Consider the following 19,786-nt stretch of genomic DNA (forward strand, 5'->3'; position numbering starts at 1 on the left):
AAGCTATATCTTGTTGACGACTGTAATAAGGATTTTTTTTTCTTGAAGATGGCTTTATAAATGAAAAACGGCTTTAATGGGGCACCTGGGTGGCTCAGTTGGTTAAATGTCTGCCTTCAGTTCAGGTGCTGGGATCGAGCCCCACGTTGGGCTCCCTGCTCTGATGGGAGCCTGCTTCTCCCTCTCCCTCTGCCTGCCACTCCCTCTGCTTGTGCTTTCTCTCTTTCTCTCTCTCTGTGTCAAATAAATAAATAAAATCTTAAAAAAAAAAGAAGAAAGAAAGAAAGAAAGAAAGAAAGAAAGAAAGAAAGAAAGAAAGAAAGAAGGCTTTAAAAACTGGCATACGCTTATCTTGATAAACACCAAAGAATATTGGGAATTGTTGAATGACTATATTGAACACCTAAAGCCAATATAACACTCTGTTTATTATGCTGGAATTAAAATTCTTTAAAAAGGAAAAATATCTGGCTTATACAGACTAACTTTTAAAATTCCCCACTCTGTTGTATACGTTCCCTGCTGCCATACTTAACATCCCAGATAGACTAACCAAAATATTATACTTCTCCGATATAAACAGATTCTTTTCTTGTGCTTTAGGTTTATCATATTAAAATGTTACCTGTGGGAGAAGGAATCCTAAAATTCAGCCAGATTCTGGCCATGCAACCTTATTCTGTGTTTTAAATATTCACACACTTGAGCTCATAATAAAGTCATGTTTTAAATACTGAAAACAGCATAATCATCATTGTAGTTATTACATAATACCTCATTCTAAAAAGATAAGGTGCATATCCATCTTAACAGAATACATAAATATATACTCAGGCTCTGACAGAGATAATGGAAATATTATAGTATGTTTAAAATATATTATGATCATAAACTGATTATATCATAAAGTGATTATAAATTGTGATTCTGGATTGTTATTGAGTGTTCCTTACTATTTAAAGTTCTTTAAGTGACAAGCATTTTCATTATTTTTAGGTTCGATCCATAGTGAGTGACTTTGCTGTCTTTCTTACAATTCTGTGTATGGTTTTAATTGACTATGCCATTGGGATCCCATCTCCAAAACTACAAGTACCAAGTGTTTTCAAGGTGAAGTTATCATAGCATTTACAATCTCTTTGTCTATAGGTCTAATCTTCATTTAGATGATGGCTATGATCCTAGTACTTGAGGTTTTCATGAAAATATAAGAAGGTAGATTAATAGAGAAAAAAACAGAAATGGGATCTAGAGGCCGCTTGAAAAAATTTCCTGTCAATTCTTCCAGTAGGAATATCCACATACAACACTTCTGAAAGATAAGAAAGCATTTGGAAACTAAAGGAAAATGCATTATCTTGATGCAAAACTGCACTGTGAACTGGGCTTAGAAAACACAAAATTAGGTCTGGAATAGAATTCTGACCATGTTGCTAAGTCCGTATGTAACGTTAGGCTAGTTACTTAACCTCTTTGAGCTTCAGTTTTCTGACCCGTCAAACATGGCTGGGAGATCCTCAAAGAAACAAAATGAATTTCTCTGGGCCTCATCTCAGGCACCAGCAATGTTTAGAACCATTTCCGGAGCTCCTGATACAACCGAGTGTCTTTTTGTCATTTTCGCATAATGGCTTGTGCACACATCTAAAATAAGAGTTAATGTGCTATTTATAAATGTAAATAAATTTGCCAATTTTAAGTAGTTAATATTATTTTATTTACTATAGGTACTGATTAAGAACATAGATTTTTGAGTCAGTCTGCCAGAGTTTAAATTCTGTCTCCACCACTACCTTTGGGGCCTTGGGCAATTTACTGGACCCCTCTATGCCTCAGTTTTATTATCTGTACTTTCTTTAGAGTGTTGTGAAGAAAAAAAATGAGCTAAAACACTTAAAGTACTTAGACTGGTGCCTTACATCTTACAAATGCTTTGCAAATACGACTATTATTATTGGGTATATCTCACTTAGCATATCAACTTATAATTAGGGCTTTCCTGGCAACATCTATAAGACTTAATTTGATTAGGTATTCATTAATCCAGTTACTAACTATATGCATCGTTTTATTTCTCACAGCCTACCAGAGATGATCGTGGCTGGTTTGTTACACCTTTAGGTCCAAATCCATGGTGGACAGTAATAGCTGCTATTATTCCAGCTCTGCTTTGTACTATTCTTATTTTTATGGACCAACAGATTACAGCTGTCATCATCAACAGAAAAGAACATAAGCTAAAGGTATATTTTAACATCCATTTTAATGTAAATCATTGTGCCTTAACTGACATCGATGGATGTTATTATTCTTTGCCTGTACTCTGTAGTCATTTGTACAGTGAAATACTAAGATAGCGTTTTTAAGGTTGCAATTTTTATTGTCTATATTTATGATGCCTTGTCTTACAATGAGTTTAAAATTAATTAATTTTTAATTTTTTGATTAATGTATTTAAAGCACTTGGCTGAGCCTAAACTCTAAAACCTTACTTCCAGGACTTAAAATAATATACTCTGCTGAGGTTGTAACTTTCTTTACCATGTTTAACATATTTTCATAAAATAATAGTCCATACTGGTGAAGGGCAGCTTTACCAATTTGTCTTGTAAATGTGATTCCTCTGCTTCTCTCTTTTTTTTTAATTTTTAAAATTTATTTTATTTTATTTTATTTTTTTACTTCTCTTTTTGATCCGAAGTATGCCTATTAGATTGCATTCATTATTGAAATAAATTACATCTTCAGGTATTTCTCATTTGGTTTAGTTATTTCTCTGTCCACAATGCCTATGACAACAAAACCCAGCCATAAAGGTTATAGTTTGTAAGTGATATCCTTGTTGAGTTTTATTGCAAATTTCAGTGACTTTTTTATAAGCTAAGAGAATGAATATGGATATATCTTATTTATTATATTCTGACCCTGCCTTTTTGCAGCTGTGAATAATGAAAGTTGTTCATGGGTGTGCAATATCTCAGAAATGAGATATTCAATGTGGTCACTATCTCTTATAGGAATATGTTAAATGAAATCCACAATATCAATAAATGGTCAAAAATAATCCAAATCAATCCTTATAAAAGCAGAACATGCCCAAGTAATCAAATTGCTTTGTTCTGGTATCATGGAATAATGCCCAGCTATCTTCATATACTCTTTAAACTCTATGCAGAGGCTCGTGGTCAGAGCAACAGAAATCATGCTTTATAGGATTTATAAGTATGTTTGTTAGAAGGATTAAACAATCTCTGAAAAAAAAATAAAAAAATAAACAATCTCTGAACCATTATTTGTAAGAAATCTTACACGATTGTTTGTAATAAATCTTACTAAAAAGGAATTTTGTGTATATATTGGAGAGAATGTGTATCTATTTGAAAACAAAGAGCGTTCTTCATTCTCTTTGCAGAAAGTAACTCAAGTACTCAAAACTTTTAATTTATTTTTTATTTTTTTATTGGAGTTCAATTTGCCAACATATAGCATAACACCCAGTGCTTCATCCCGCTACGTGCCCCCCTCATTGCCCATGACCCAGTCACCCCAACCCCCCGCCTACTTCCCCTTCCACTAACCCCTTGTTCATTTCCCAGAGTTAGGTGTCTCTCATGTCAAAACTTTTTCTGAAAGGAGTTTGTTTAATTCACTTTTCGGTTTTGTCAAGTAAAATTCCCAATTATGTGGAATTTAAAAAACAAAGCAAATGAGCAAAGGGGAAGAGAGAGAGAGAGAGAGAGAGAGAGAGAGAGAGAGAAATCAAGAAACATACTCTTAATTGTAGAGAACAATTGATGGTTACCAGAGGAGAGGTAGATGGGGGTGAGGGGATGGGGGAAATAGGTCATGAGCACTGAGTGTTGTGGAAGTGTGGAATTACTCTATCATACACCTGAAAGTAATGTGATACTGTATGTTAACCAGAAATTTAAATAGAAATTTTTTAAAGTAGGTAATTTTACAAAAATATCTCAAAACGTCTTAAGAACTAGACAAGTTGGTGTGCTAGTACATGGCCAACAACCAGTTCTCTGCATTTAAAAGAGAGAGAGAGACACTGATTTATAATGTTTGCAGATTTCTATGGTATGAATACTTCCACCATGGCCCATTTCAAGTTACCAATATGACATCAATTGGCAGGAAATTTTTTTGAAAATTAAAATTGGTTCTCATAAACCTATGTGAGCTGGATCCAAAATACTGCTGAACTACTCCATTTAATGTTGGAAACTTTGAGTGATACACAGCCCTTAAAACAACGAATTCAGCTTTCCAAGTTTAATAGTCTACTTATTTAATAACAATTGTTTAAAAATATTATTTGCTTGTAAGATATTAGTCATCTGTAAAAGCAAATACTACCACAACTTAATTATGAAAGTTCTATAGTTCATTAAATAGATCTGTAAAACATGTGTATGTATTTTAGATTGAATATTGTTAGTCTGCTCCTTCTCTAACAAGTAGGAAAATATTTTCCTAGACAGCAATTTATTTTTTAAAACTGAAAACATCTCTTTATTTCTCATAAAGCAATATATTATTTTGGTTTAAAAACTAGGCAATATAAAAAGTTAAAAGACAAAAGCAAAAAACACTAACATTCTATTTCCTAGAGATTACATTGTTAATATTTTGATATATAACCAAGTATGTTTTCATACTATGTATGTTACTATATTATTTTTCAAGTAAGAGCATTATGATGGTAGTCATTCATTGCCAACCATATAAATCTGCATTATCATTTTTAATGGCATTATCATTTTTATTATATAATGATATATATATATCATTATATGACATGTTTCAGAATGAGCTAAAAGGCTCCTACTTTAGGAAGGAAGGAAGCCATATAATTATTGTTTATCTTTCAAAGGAAGTTAGATTTTTTTGTTTTTGTTTTTAGCCTTTATAATTAGGCAGAAACCCCATTGATTTCACTTAAAAATTATTCTTTGTAAAGACTATCAGCTAAACTGATATAGGCATTATATTTTTTCCTACGTATTAATGGAGTGAAACTGAAACAAAATGCAGAAGTCAGTAAAGATTTGCTGAGAGTGATATAACCTTGTTAGATATTTTGTATTCTTGATCTTTCCAGGTCTCTCAACCTTATAAGTCACATAGCACCTGCTCCTTGGTCTTCATGAGCCTCTGGTAGGCCCTTGACATCCACAGCCTTTCCAAAGCTCTAAATCAACAAATAAACTATATTTCTTCCTTTACATACCATGCAGAATAGCTAAAAAACCATAAAACATTCTTTAAGAAGTCTTTTCAAGTACTTGCATTTGTAGAATTAAATGTAGCATTAAAGCCTTTAATATTTTTGTCACTGAAATAAACTTGAGGCTGTATTACTAAAATATATTACATGATTTGCAATTAATTTTTTATTGTACAAATAAATGACTATGCAACCAAAAGATTTATATTTTATCCCTTAATAATTAGCTGAATCTAGTAAACAATAGAGCAAGTGATTTAATCATAAGTTCTGCTATATTGCCATGAGTAGAAATAAAATTTTTTAAAGATTTATTTATTCGAGAGAGTGAACACATAGGGGAGGGCAGAGGGAGAGGAAGAGAGAGTCCTAAACAGAGTCCCCATTGAGCCCAACTAGGGCTTGCAAAGCAGGGCCTTGGCCCTGAGATCACGACCTGAGCCAAAACCAAGAGTCAGACACTTAACCAATTGCACCACCCAGGCACCCCAAGAATTAATCTCTTCTTGGTCACTATAAGTCTGAACGTGCCATCCTTCTCCTTAGATGTGGATGTTTGCAAAACAAATTCCTTCCGGTGAAGACATATTTTATCTATACTGAGCACTTTTTTTTTTTTTTGCCTATAACCATTGTCCTCTGTAAGCTTCAGTATAGTGTGGTCTGCTGCTGCTGGTTTTCCTGCTAACAACAACAAAAGCTCGCCTTCTCAGAACATTCTTGACTCAGAGTTAACGGTTTGTTCCTTAGCCGCTCTCCCCACCTGTTGCCTCACAAATATCTGCACAGTCTCCTGGCTTTGACTTGAATCACATTGTCAGGAAAAGATAACGTGTTTCTTGAGTATATCCCCAGATCACAAGTTAACCACATTTTCAGCTTTTACTAACTTTTTTTTTTTTATCACTTGAAAACCCATTTTGCCTTGGTTGGATCATGCCCTGAAATAGTGTAATGAATCATGTTTTCTAGTTTCTGTATCAAGCACCTGGTTGACCCCATCTATTTCATATATCTAAATCAGCTTGGAATTCATCATTTTGATGTCTCCCAAACTTATATTTTCACCTTTTCTTCACTTCCATTACCAAAGCATTAGTTGTTTTCTTGTAGAGCATTTTTTAATGCCATTAAAAATGTTTTTTTTAATCATTTTGAGAGTATTACTACATACACAGTAAAGCTGTGTTGAACTAAAGAAGTTGGCCCAACTCATTAAGTGACTTGCTCCTCCCTCAGAATGAAAAAGCTCAAATTAGCAAAATTCCAATTCACTGCACCTCATGATCTTTTGGGCCATTCAAGAGTGATAGAAGCTGCAAATGTAAACATTTGAGAAAGCAAATTATCAACTATATTATACATGGGTATAGATCCATACTCTCTCTAGCACTTTTTGTTTTATACCTAGAAAAGTGGGATAGGCATAGGTTAGCTGAGTCCCTTTGAAAAGCATTAGAAATAACTGCTTTTAAAAAAAAGCACATTCTATAAAAGTGGAAAGAAAGATACTATCTTACAGAAAAGAAAGTTTCTGTTAAGATACAACTGTGGGCTTTTCTACATGTTTCTGTAGACAGTTCAGGCTTCTTTTGACATCATTTTTAATAAACAGCAATACAATCTCAGATCACTTGAGTAAATGAATGCATTTGCAACATTCATTTGGCACCATATTCTCTTGATGATTATGGCATTTGATATGTTCTTTTTTGCCCTCTTTGTCAGCCTGGTTCTTCATGTCAATCTATAGTCTTTTATGTGGTTAACTTGACAGATGCAGGAAATTGCTGCCAAGCTTTGAAATGAATTTTTTCAGCAGTGGCATCTGGGTATCAGATGGTCCTCTTGGCTGGCCTCTTGTCTTGCTGCATGTTGGTTTTAGTGGGGTCTGGTGTAGCATCACCTGTTGCTATGCTCCCTTTTCCTCCCATATGTCCATTTCCTGTGATTCATGGATGAAAGTGAGAATAAAAGCTCTGATTCTGTCTTTATTTCAGAAAAAAATCTACAGAAATATGTTAGAAGGTACAGAGTTCTCTCTCTGACAAAGGGATACTTCCCTTTGGCTGTCATGCCTATCAGCTAATAATTTGGGTACAAAGACCAAGTTCTAAGATATTTAATGAAAGGCAAGAAGGATGATGATGATTAATTAGTGGAAGTGCCAGAACTGCTTTATTTCCTTTGATTCACATTAAATTAAGAAGCTCCCATTGCTGCATAACATAATCAGGGGGAAATTGTAATTTTGTTTTTATTAGATCCTTATATTTTACAAATCTAGCTTTATAAATTTAAAAATGAAATTATTCACTCGGAAGCCATTATGTTGTCTGCTTCCTGCAATCCAGAATCCCACTGTTCGTATTTGTATTGTATTTTTAAAAGACTAGGTAAGAGCTATAGGAAATCACTACCATGAAGAAGGCCTTCCTTAAATTATTAAGCGAAGGTGAAGATGGACCCTGGGCAAGTCCAGGGTGTGCTAAAAGCACAAGCCAGACTCTCACAGCTCCTGTCCTCTGCCCTTCTCTGATGTTTATCTCATGGCTGCTAGCACCTCTTCCATTCTTTCTTAGCATAATTTTGCAGAACAGGCCAGAGGGGCACCATTCACATGGTACTCCCTCAGAGGCAGAGGCTTGAGTAGTTAGGTCCCTTGCCATTCTCTACCTTTCTCACTCCAGGGTCCCTAGGACAAAACACTGCTCTAGCTGGTTAAGACATGCTCCTTTAAAGGGACAAAATTTGAGTTCTGTTGGATGCAGCTACATCTTCCAAACTGTTCATTCAAAAGGACTAGAAGACCATAGTGTGGCCCTGGTGAAGCTTCTTCCTATGCTGTTTTGGTTAAGTTGGCACCAGAGTGTTTCTCTTCTTGGTCTTTGTACCCAGATTATTAGCTGATAGGCATGACAGCCAAAGAGAAGAATCACTTTGTCAGCTCTCAGTAATAAAAATCTTTGCTGAGTTACTTGGAAAAAAAATTTCTAGAGTCATATTCGTGAGGGAACTTGAATTTAGGTGTTCTGGTGAACTGGAATATTGCTCTGATGAAAGCCAACCCAAGGAAGGACACTACTGAATTGGTGACAACAGGAGGAAAATGTACTTTTGTGGATATCTGTCATGTTCTCCTCACTGTTGTCTTCTGGACTTTTATAATTTGGCAGGGGTAAGCAGAAATGAAAGGAAGTACAACTGACTTTAAGAGTATTTTTCTTTCTTTTTTTTAAAGACTTTTTCTTAATAAAATAATTAACAACACAAAATAGCAGAAAAGAAACACTGTCAAATATGTAACAAACACTCAGTATGTTTCACACTCTAGGCTCTATGAGCTTTTTTTTTTTTTTTTTTTTTTTTTTTAAATTTTTATTTATTTATGATAGTCACAGAGAGAGAGAGAGGGGCAGAGACACAGGCAGAGGAAGAAGCAGGCTCCATGCACCGGGAGCCCGATGTGGGATTCGATCCCGGGTCTCCAGGATCGCGCCCTGGGCCAAAGGCAGGCGCCAAACCGCTGCGCCACCCAGGGATCCCTCTATGAGCTTTTATATTAACTGGAAACTGCTTGCAGTTGGGTAAAACTGCCTGTAAAAAAAAAAAAAATCAAAAGTAATCCTCTAGAAGAATTGGTAATTTCTGCTTATATTCATAATAACAAATTTAACGGCTAAATTTATTTTAAATTTTACTTTTTAAACCTGATTCTGAAAGATGTCTTAATGATGCATATTTACCTCTAAGAAAGCCAATCTGTACCTTATTGATTGCTTATTGTGTGCCAATGATTGTATTAAAAACTATAAAATACTGAGAAATTATATGACATGTGGACCTGTCCTTAAGAAACATAAGACTTTTATTGAAGAGCCTTGAAACAAATGAGTATCAATAAGGATTTACTGTTCAATTGCCAGAGTCTAATGGTCTGTAACATTTACTGAGTGCTTCGTATATCAGACACTGTTCTGAATAATTTTCAAAATTAAATAATTTAATTCTCCCAACAGCCCAATGAGGTGCCCCCTGTTATCACTGTCATCTTTTTCAGATGGGAAACAGAGGCACAAAAGGTTAAATGATTTGTCCAAGGTCATTGGTTGAGGCAGCATTTGATCCCAGGCCACCTATCTCCAGAACCTAAACCCTTAACCACTGTGTTACACTGCCTTTCATAAAATTAGTCCTTAAGAGTTGGGACATAAAATAGGCCAGGCCGATTGCTACCTCTGAGGCTTTACACTGCCGATCCCCTATGGGGGGGTAAAGGGAGAGGGAATCACCCCTCAGTGTCTTTCCTTGGCAGCCCTCAGCTACTCATCCGCTCGCAGAGAGCAATCTCACTTTCCTACATCTCCACCCCACACACACCCTCCCCACCCTGGCCTCCCCCGTGCCACCCCCCCCACCCCCTGTTTTTTCTCAATTATGTTTCCTACCTGGTCCTAGAAAGCACTGAAGTTTGCAATACCTGGAGGTCAGTGATAGTGGAGTAGGATCACAGAGAGGGAGAAAACACAAATCTAATTTTAGGAAGAGGCCAAATTTTTCTAATGTTAAACTGAAACAAATGAGAACAAGATAGACAGCAAGAGCTGGATTAAGATAAAAATAGGTGTGTATAAAGAAGCTTAGATTCCATGATACTATTTTTCCCAGTAAGACATTGAAACACCCACCCATTGAGACAAAAGAGGACAATTGGAAATGCAGTGTTCAAGAAGACTTTCTCTTTAGGAGATCTGATATGAAAGGCTTCTTAAATATTGTCAGGAAGTGGTTTCTATTCACATTCAGGCCATCTGATGCTGTTGCGGAGACAGTCCTTACTCTGTTTTCTCTTTGTTTTCTACCTGATGCCTGGTATATGGTGTTGGGTGATTTTTTGTATGAATTAATAATGAATGAGTAGATATATGAATTGTGAGTTACCTTGCCTATTTAAGGAAACTAAGAGAAGTGATTGTATTTAATAATGACTTTAATTATCCAACAGAAATAGAATGGAAACTAATGTAATATTAGCCCAGACATACATTGAATCTATTAAAGTAGGTTGAAGTCACTTTAATCATAATTGTAATAGGAACATCTGCAACTTTTCTTTAAGTGGACTATATATTTTCAGACTGTTACTTTTTTATCTTTAATTTATTTTGCATTTTAGAATCAGTTGTCTAAGACTCAAGATAGTATCTCTTTTCTATTCTTACTGTTCCATGGTGGTGGTGTCATTTGTCTCTATACTAAATTCAGTTCCTATGAGAATCCTCTTTTCTTTCTTTTAACAGAAAGGTTGTGGGTACCATCTGGATCTATTGATGGTGGCTGTCATGCTTGGGGTGTGCTCCATCATGGGCCTGCCGTGGTTTGTGGCTGCTACTGTCCTGTCCATCACTCATGTCAACAGCTTAAAACTGGAATCAGAATGTTCAGCTCCAGGAGAACAGCCCAAGTTTCTTGGCATTCGGGAGCAAAGGGTTACTGGGCTTATGATTTTTATTCTTATGGGTTCGTCAGTCTTTATGACCAGTATTCTGAAGGTAATGAAAGCTGCCTTTATGAAGTTGAGAGAGGGCACAATATATTTATTATTGTTTAAGAAATTCCATTTGAATCTAAGCCATCAATTTGCAAATATTTTATGGCATGTGACAAAAGCGATGAATTTCTTTACCATGTTTATAAAACTTAACGGGGGAAGTTATGGGCTCTATTTTGGAATCCTTAAATACAGAAGAAATTTAGCCAGGGAAAGTAAAATTTGATGTATTAATTATTACCATAATTTTGAAATAGTTACCAAGTTATAGGGAAAAGTGATTCATTACTTCTAACTGATTTGTGACCTGAATTCACTGCAGGCCTACGTGAAATAAAGTCTCTATTTTCTTGTCCGATGAATTTGCAGTTAACATTACCCAGGATAAGATAGAGGTGCGCAGATGAGCCAAGTAATGGTCATGGCCACATATGCAGTTTTGTATGGTACATGTTCCATGAAATGTTCCATGTACTGCATGGACATCATCACCATTGTATATATTTATTTTCTTTGCATTTAAAATAATTGAATCCATGTTGAAGAGCATTAAAGAGTAATTATTTTGTCATAGAATTTTGGCATATATTACCAAGGTATGTCATTTGTATTTTAAATTATAATTCATTTTAGTTGCCTATAATTTGGAAGTTCTAATGGAATGATTTAATCATTTATACAAGCTTACTTATATTTAATCATTTATGCAAGGACATTTGCAATAATTAATTTCTATGTTATATAAGTAATTATATAGCTACAATTATGCTGAACTCTTCCAATAAAATGAGGAGAACTGAGCAGTCCACATGTTTGCAAATATCTGGCATACTGTCAGAACATCTAGCTGTTAGTTCCATTCTTCACCTTTAATCTAAATATCTTACCATTGTGAAACAAAATTCAAATTTCCTTAAAGTACATAATAATAACTGATGTTTATTGTTTATTATGTATTTTATATGTACTTTATAGGTTTTGACTTATTAAATATTTGTAACAACCTTACTATTACCATCCCTTTTTAGGTACACATGGGGAAACTAAGACACAGAGAGCTTAAGTAATTAGCTTAAGGTTATGCAGCTAAAACGTGCTAGACCTGGGATTTGAACCCAGGACTTCTGGCTCTGCCCTATATTGCTTCTAAAATATTTATTTTTCTGGGTTTCTCTTTGGTAAGTGAAAAATTACATGACGAGTTATTTAAAAATAACTTGTATCTTTTCTCCAATTGTCCTTTTACAGTTCATTCCCATGCCAGTGCTATATGGAGTGTTTCTTTATATGGGTGCTTCATCCCTAAAGGGAATTCAGGTAAATTGCTTACAGTAAACCACGCACATCTGTGATGACTTATCTTAAGTCTATTGGTGCTAAATCATGTGATAGCTAAGGAAAAGACATCATCTGAGGAGCAGCTTTCAGACCACAGTTAAATTTCTTCCAACTGGTTCATAATTTTAAGGTACTTTTGTTTACCATAAGTTATATTAAAACTGTATAAGGTTTAGACTTTAGAACCCTCTTAAAAAAACAGTTAATAGCAGTATATTTCAAAATATATCCAAATGCTTTTAATCTTTGATACTGTAGTCATGTATATGGAGCAAAAAGAAGAACTGTACAAAGATGTTCATTGTAACACATACTATCAAAATATTGGAAATAACCCAATTATCCATCAGCAGTAAAATAATTAAGTGGTCCATGTTACAGTCACTTAAGATTGGTAATTATGACGGCCATAAAACATGGTAAAAATGCTTATGGCTTAATGCAGAGCAGAAAAGTCAGAACCTACCATAAAGGTTTTTAAAGCTGTGAATGTGAATGGACCAAGAAGGAAAGTAGAGAAATAAAAACAATGTATTAGGGTAGTGAGATCCTGGGTAATTTTTTTCCTTTTATGTTTGTTTTTCTATTATTATACAATTAACTTTATAGAAGTCTTTTTCAAAATTAAACTAAAAATAAGGTATAGGGTGAGGCAATTTCAAAATATAAAGGAAAACTTATTATCTGTTTAAGAAAGTATTGGTTAAATAAATATAGTTGTATTCATTTTCTATTAAGAAATTATATACCATTTCATAACAAATTACAATGAACTTAATGGCTTTAAACAACAAACATTCATTATCTCACAGTCTGTGTGGACCATGAATTTGAGAGCAGATTAGCTAGATGATTCTGGCTCAAGATGGCTCATGTGGTTGCTGTCAGGATGTGGACAAGGGCTGAAGGCTTGAAGAGGACTGGAGGACCTTTGTCCAAAAAGACTTATCACACAGTTGTAGGAAAAGGCGTCGGTTCCTCTGTGGCTATTGGAAGGATGCCTCAGTTTTTTGCCACACTTTAGTGCCCTCATGACCTGGAAGCTAACTTCCATCGGAGTGAGCAATGTGAGAGAGAGTAAGGGTGAAGTCACTGTGCCTTTTGACTTAGTCTCCAAAGTTACACATGATCACTTCCATTTATTTCTATTTGTTAGAGGTGAATCATTATGTCCAGCTTGCACATATGGAGGGAAATTAGACTTCATTTCTTGAAAAGAACAGTATTGAGGAATTTGTGGACGTATTTTAAGATGACCACGATTGTATTCTAAATCTTTGCAGAGGCTGTTGGTGAATTGTTCATGCTCATGATACTATAGTGATTTGAATAGTATTTCCCCCAAACTCCTGTCCACCTGCAATCTCAGGATGTGACACTATTTGGAAATATAGACTCTTGAAGATGGACTAGTTATGGATCTCTCAAGATGAGCTCAGAGACACGGAGAAGAAAGCCACATAAAGACCAAGGCAGATTTCTACTTAAATTTGCCTTTGAAATATCTTGTCTTATAACTGAACATTATTGATCTACAATATTTACACTTTCTTGAAAGGAGACTAATTTTGAGGGTTATTTATTGTAAAGTAGAGTTTACTTTTTGTTGACCAAAAGGAAAACATAAATTACTGCTTTTTCTATGGCACAGCTAGTCTCATTGCCATTCAGAGACATGAAAGAAAAGTCACCTGGCTATTAGGAATTTGTCAAATTAATACACGTTAAGTGGGGGCACAGGGTGCTGGATGGCAAGTTGTAGTTCAAGGATAGATGACAAGAGAAATTGAAATAGATAATTTTTTACTCACAAGTCCTGGAGGAAGTACCTGGCACACCTTAAGGAGCCGTATGCGGAAGTCAAGGCAGAGCACAGACAGAAAGAATCAAGACCTGGGCCATGTGCCTTTATTACGATTTGTGGGTGGAGTGCTTTGGGGTTCCTGGTGTATGGCTGATTTATCAACTCAAATAAAAAGAGCAGGGATTTGGTAAGCCCCATGAGGGTCTTATCTAAGGAGCACAGAAGGGGAAGGCCCTGGGAGTTAGGGGAGACTGTTGATCGTAAGGACATTTGGGGGAGTTGTCTTAGGGACTTGTATTTACTTGTGACCCTGCTGGCTATTATCTAGGACAAGTGTCTACATGAGGAGCTAGTGTTGATCCAGGTGACCACAGGCTGCTTAGCCAAACAAAATGAATGCCGAGGCAGCAAAACCATGGGGTAGCTTAGGTAAACTCTTGACACTGGAGGACATGTAGCACGGGAACTCTCTTCCGGAATGAACAAGCAAGCAGTTTCTCACTTTGGGAGAAGACAAAGCACCTCAGCTTTAGGAAACTACTAGATGTCAGAACTGAAGCAAAATTTCAATATGAAGTCATTGAAAGCTCATTGGACACCCAAAATAGATGCTGTGACTGCTCTTCTGATGCAGGGTAAAATTTACTTGGGAGAGGGAAATGGTTGAGAAGTGTGTTATGCATTTAAATTTTACTCTAATTAGATGTAATTTGTTCATTTATAATTTCATGAAAAGTATGAAAATGTATGAAAAGTGTATTTTGAAAGAATTGGTTTGGTAAGGCAGATAGAGAAGAGTACTGAAGAGGTTTTGTTTATTTGTTTTACTGTTTTTTTTTTTGCCTTTGGCAAAAGTTCCACGAGTACTAATTTCATCTGTAAGTGAAAAGTATTTATTATTAGGCCCCAGGCTCACATAAATACAGCAGCAGAAGTTTAAGAAACAAAGTAAAATCATTTTGATAGGTTGCAACAGATTTTTCCCCCTAATTCCACTCACATGATTTTATACCCATGAGGCTTAGAACTAAACAAGAATGTCAAGTTTTGGAATTATTTGGGGTGTGAATCTCTCAAATGAAAATTGAGGAAAACATTATTAACGTCCCATGAGAAAAGTATAATGAGTATTAAATAGCACAAATGAAATGGTAAGCTGGGTCTCACACTGAGATACAAGGTTAAATTGAAGTGAACCCCAAACTCAGGAAGTTGAAATTTCTATTTGGGGTTTTGTGGCCAACTGGGTGGGGGAATGGAATATTGATATTAGGAAAAGGTGAAAGTTAAGTGTAAAACTCAGGATATATATATCCTGATTATCATTACTTGAGTAGTAATATGCATGTGCTGAGTGCCAACAATCGAAGGGGCATGTTAATTAGTTGCCCTATATGTTGAAGGAGCCTATATGCTACCTGACTGTTTGGCAATATTATGAAACATATTATCTAGGCTTCTCACTGTGCAACATGGCAGAAAAAACAGATCACAGTGTTCTTATGAATGCTGTTTCTGTACTCAGATATATAACCACATCTATATTCATTCCAACACTTCAGGAATCCAAAGTAAAGCAAATGTGCCATTTAGACAATAACAATTGAAGCACCCACACACTGAAGTACACTTATGCAATAACAGCTTCCCAAATGGAGAAATGGTGGCTGGGAAAAACGAGTTCTATAGAAACTGAAACATTCAGTTATAAGCCAGAGGATTTTACTTTATTTCTCCCCTATTCCCACCTCCACCAATCACCAAATTTTGTTTGTTTAATGACATGTAATTTACAAAGATATTTAGGAGATAGGAATAAGAAGACCTAATGAAATATTTGGAGACAATATGGAGAAGGATGAACCAAGAAAAAGAAAGTCAGCACTTGGTACTTGCCTAGAAGGTTTTTGATAAATGATTTTGGAAGGCATTAATGAATATAAATAAATACATGAACAGTGGATGAACTAAGCTACGTATGATTCTGGTTTAGATGACTGAGGGAAGAAAGGAGGTCAGGCAGGCTGTATCATAAATCAAGGAACACAGAAGGAAAGATGGATATGCTGAGTTTGAGATTCCTATTACACACACGTAACACACACACAGACAAGTTTTGGTTTAAAAAAAGGATGTTCAACTCTAACATTTAACACTATGGATATTTGCCCCTCAGCATATTAGAGTAATTTTGGAATATTTGATGAGAATTTCTTACAATTTTTTTTCATAAGTTAGCCAAGAAATAAAATCAAATATCATTCTTTTGAAGATGCATAATAGATATAGGACTAGGTATGGAATAGAACTGACAGTGATTGAAACCATCATTTTCTAAATAATCACTTTTTATCAGAAGCATTGGAAACTATAAAAAATCGGCCTGATAAAAATTCAACAAAATGGTCTACATAAAAGTAACATACAGCCTAATGTGTTAGTGAGTGAAATGTGATCGAAGCTTTAAGCTTCTTGTGAGAATTTAATCTATAAAATTTGAATTGAGAAAATTTGCTTTGGTAGATAAAAATCAAAATCAAAAGCGGAACATTATATAGTCCAAAAATAATTGTACTGTCTTCGTGGTAAAATTTAAACAGAAATAACTGTTCCAGATGAAAATAATTTTAATAAAACGCTATTTTATAAATTGTAACTAGTTTGACAGCGCACTAGAAGAAATTGAACAAGAAATCAAATTAACAAAATTAGCTCTGGAAAATACTGCCGATAAACAGTAATTCATCTAGGTTAAATCTTTGTGGCCAAGCTGTTTGTGTTTGTAAAGAGGGACTCAAAACCTTGTTGGGGGTCACTGTGGTGAGGCCAAAACAGCAGAGTCAACACATCCCACTCAGCAGCAGGATGTGGGTGGAGAGCTCTGGAGAGAGAGAGAGGGGGGAAGTAGAGACCTAGGTCTGGGAGTCTCTAACAAGCCTGTGAAAGCTGAAGCCATGGTGTGGATGAGGTCTTTCAGGAAAGAAGAGGATGGAGAATGGACCATGGTGCTCAGTGTGCAAATAAGAGGAAGAGCTTTGTAATGTGATAATGAGAAAGAGGATGAGGATTATGTGTTGTCCCTCAAAGGCTACATTCTCCCGGGTAGCAATGTTTAACATTGGCTTTAATATTTTTAAACTTTTCTAAGTTATAGCCTGTCTCCATATTTAATAAATGTGGGATATTATGAAACTGAAACTGCTTTTGAGAGTGTACACAGAGCATAACAATCTCCTTGTCCTGATGTCCAACTGTCAAGTGTGATCCAGATGTATGATACTTTGGACCATATTAAACATCTACTTGTCCTACTTTTATTGTCTGTAAAAAGCAACTTAGTCTGTTTATCTTTTAGTTCTTTGATAGGATAAAGCTCTTCTGGATGCCTGCAAAACATCAGCCAGATTTTATATACCTAAGGCATGTACCACTTCGAAAAGTCCATCTCTTCACAGTTATTCAGATGAGTTGCCTTGGCCTTTTGTGGATAATAAAAGTTTCAAGAGCTGCTATTGTCTTTCCCATGATGGTATGAAACTTCTAAGTCAACTTTTTTCTCCTCCTCTGATTTTTCTGCTCTCTTTGGAAACACATAAACCTGAAATTGGAACAGTAGAGTCATTTTGAACGATTATGGAAAACAATGATGTAAACTTTAGCTACTAAAGCTAACATAGGATTTGAGATTGTATGTGAATTTCAGTGGTTCATGTTAGTTTTGACTCTGTCATTCTGAAAATTCATAGTGGCTTGAACGAATTGAAGTTGGGTGGAAAAATGAAAACTTTCAAAATGTAACATTAAAGATATACTAGCAAATCTGAAAAACTAGGGGATTTTTAAAAATTAAATTTCATTAAATATTTCAGATAAATTTCAAATACAAAAATGTAACAAATTTGAATGACTATAAATAATTTAAAGTACTATCAGCACAGATACAAATGATTTAATGTTCATTTAAAATGATGCAAACTGTTAACTACATCTATTTGAGAAACAGTCAAATATATTTTGTAGGTTTTTCTTTTCTTTCTTTCTTTCTTTTTTTTTTTTTTTTGAGATGGCTTCTTTAAGTGACTCCTTTACTGGGTAAAATCAAAGCTATTATTCTGGGGACATGGTAAGAAAAGGAAATGAAGGATGCAAAATTACAAGGTCTGTTATACACACATGTCTTCAAATGTCACTTTAATCTCAGTCTTAACTGAAAATGACTTATTTCCACCAAACCAAAACCAAAACAAAACAAGCCACACAACAAAGCTACCTTTCCCATTTTTATTTTTCCCTGTTTTAAAATATTTTATTATTTGCTTCAGGTGTTAGCCTTGGTATTTGTAAGAAAATTGATGGACTTTTTGTTTACAAAACGAGAACTCAGCTGGTTGGATGATTTAATGCCTGAGAGTAAGAAAAAGAAACTAGAAGATGCTGAAAAAGAAGTAAGTCAGAGCGAAATCAATGTCTTACAAAGAGAGGCAAATGGAACACTTGCACAGTAACAGCTCTTTGCAAAACCAAATCATTGTGTTTATCTTTAGTTAGTGGCTACTAACAACCACAGGTGGCCTCTTAATGTTTGGAAGATAAATGCTTAAAATCAGAGTTGAAACATGAACACACAGAGAGTACAGATCTTGTATGAGAAAACCAAGCCCTTGTGAAATATGCAAACACTTTGTTCTTCATTATCCAAATCATGAGCTTTGCTTTTTTATTCTCTCCCTTGTCAATGGCAGAACCTTACTGGTTCTTAAGTATTTCCAAAGTATGGCCCCACCGTGGTTGCTTTTTGACTGAATATGTGAGAAGGAATGAGAGACAGTATTCCTGTTGGTATTTTCCTAGAGAAACAAAGTTTTAATGGCAAGATTCTAATTCTAATCAAAAGATAAAAGTAGTTATTTTTGAAATAGAAGAAATGCTTATGTTGATCTGATCTACTTTCAAAGTGATTTAAGATTGAGTAAATGGGGTTTGAGAATGTGTGGGGATTTAATTACTTCCGTGAGCTACTGAATTATCCTATTTTGTTTTATGCATTAAAATGATTGAAGTTTTATGGTATATTTAAAGCTCATGTGTAAGTCTGGGTCTCTTTTGAAGGCTAGTAACCATAATATTTTTTAAAAGTGCTTCCTATAAAACTACTCAGAGTACAAATGAAAAAAAAAAAAAAAGACCAACATACCCTTTACCAGAATGATTGAGCCCATTGATTGTAGAACAGAAGAACAATATTTCCATGTAAGTGAAGATGAAAGAAAATATTTAGTGAGAATTCTTCCTACTTTTCCTTCTGCTATACGGTGGTCTGTACATGTGCTCAGTTTCCTGTCTACAGCATAGTTTCTCAAACCATGTATATAGTCCTCTCTCCTCTGGGGAATTTGTTTGCAAACATTTCAATGGTCCTAGGTTTTACTCAGTCATTAGGGGAAGCCAGATTAGGCCACAGAGTCTAATGAAATTTCTCCTCAGATGTTTTTACAAATATGACTGTCTAATATGTGACTGGCTGGCATTCCTTTACTTTTCCATAGCATCCCATCACTGACAATGGATTCCCACTTTAGAGATTGAACATGATGATATATCTTAATTTTGCGCAATCATTTCAATTTTCCCAAATAATGTAGAAGGAATGCTTAGAAACATAGTTCTAGTAATATCAATACAATGCTAAAAATACCATATTATAAAATTACCATTATTTCTTTGTTTTTCTATTTGACATATTCTTATTGAAGTATGAGAGATTTTTAAAAATAATGCCTTAACTAGGATATTTCTTTTTAGGGCTTTAGTCAAGGTTTGCTATTGTCCTCAGATACTGTTCAAGAACAATATGACG

General features: G+C 35.0%; 1 protein-coding gene across 6 annotated transcripts in view; it reads left to right on the top strand.

The window, feature by feature from the left end:
* SLC4A10 (solute carrier family 4 member 10) overlaps positions 1-19,786 on the top strand; it is a 295,705-nt gene that overhangs the window by 258,993 nt on the left and 16,926 nt on the right. For all 6 annotated transcript variants that reach the window (XM_041723548.1, XM_041723547.1, XM_041723549.1 and 3 more), the window contains 6 exons: positions 997-1,110; positions 2,082-2,243; positions 10,537-10,788; positions 12,036-12,104; positions 17,285-17,458; positions 18,252-18,374. In XM_041723548.1, the coding sequence (XP_041579482.1) occupies positions 997-1,110; positions 2,082-2,243; positions 10,537-10,788; positions 12,036-12,104; positions 17,285-17,458; positions 18,252-18,374 (894 nt within the window). The remainder of the gene's footprint in view (positions 1-996; positions 1,111-2,081; positions 2,244-10,536; positions 10,789-12,035; positions 12,105-17,284; positions 17,459-18,251; positions 18,375-19,786) is intronic.

The sequence above is a fragment of the Vulpes lagopus genome, chromosome 11 (assembly GCF_018345385.1).
Source record: "Vulpes lagopus strain Blue_001 chromosome 11, ASM1834538v1, whole genome shotgun sequence".
Taxonomy (NCBI): Eukaryota; Metazoa; Chordata; class Mammalia; order Carnivora; family Canidae; genus Vulpes; species Vulpes lagopus.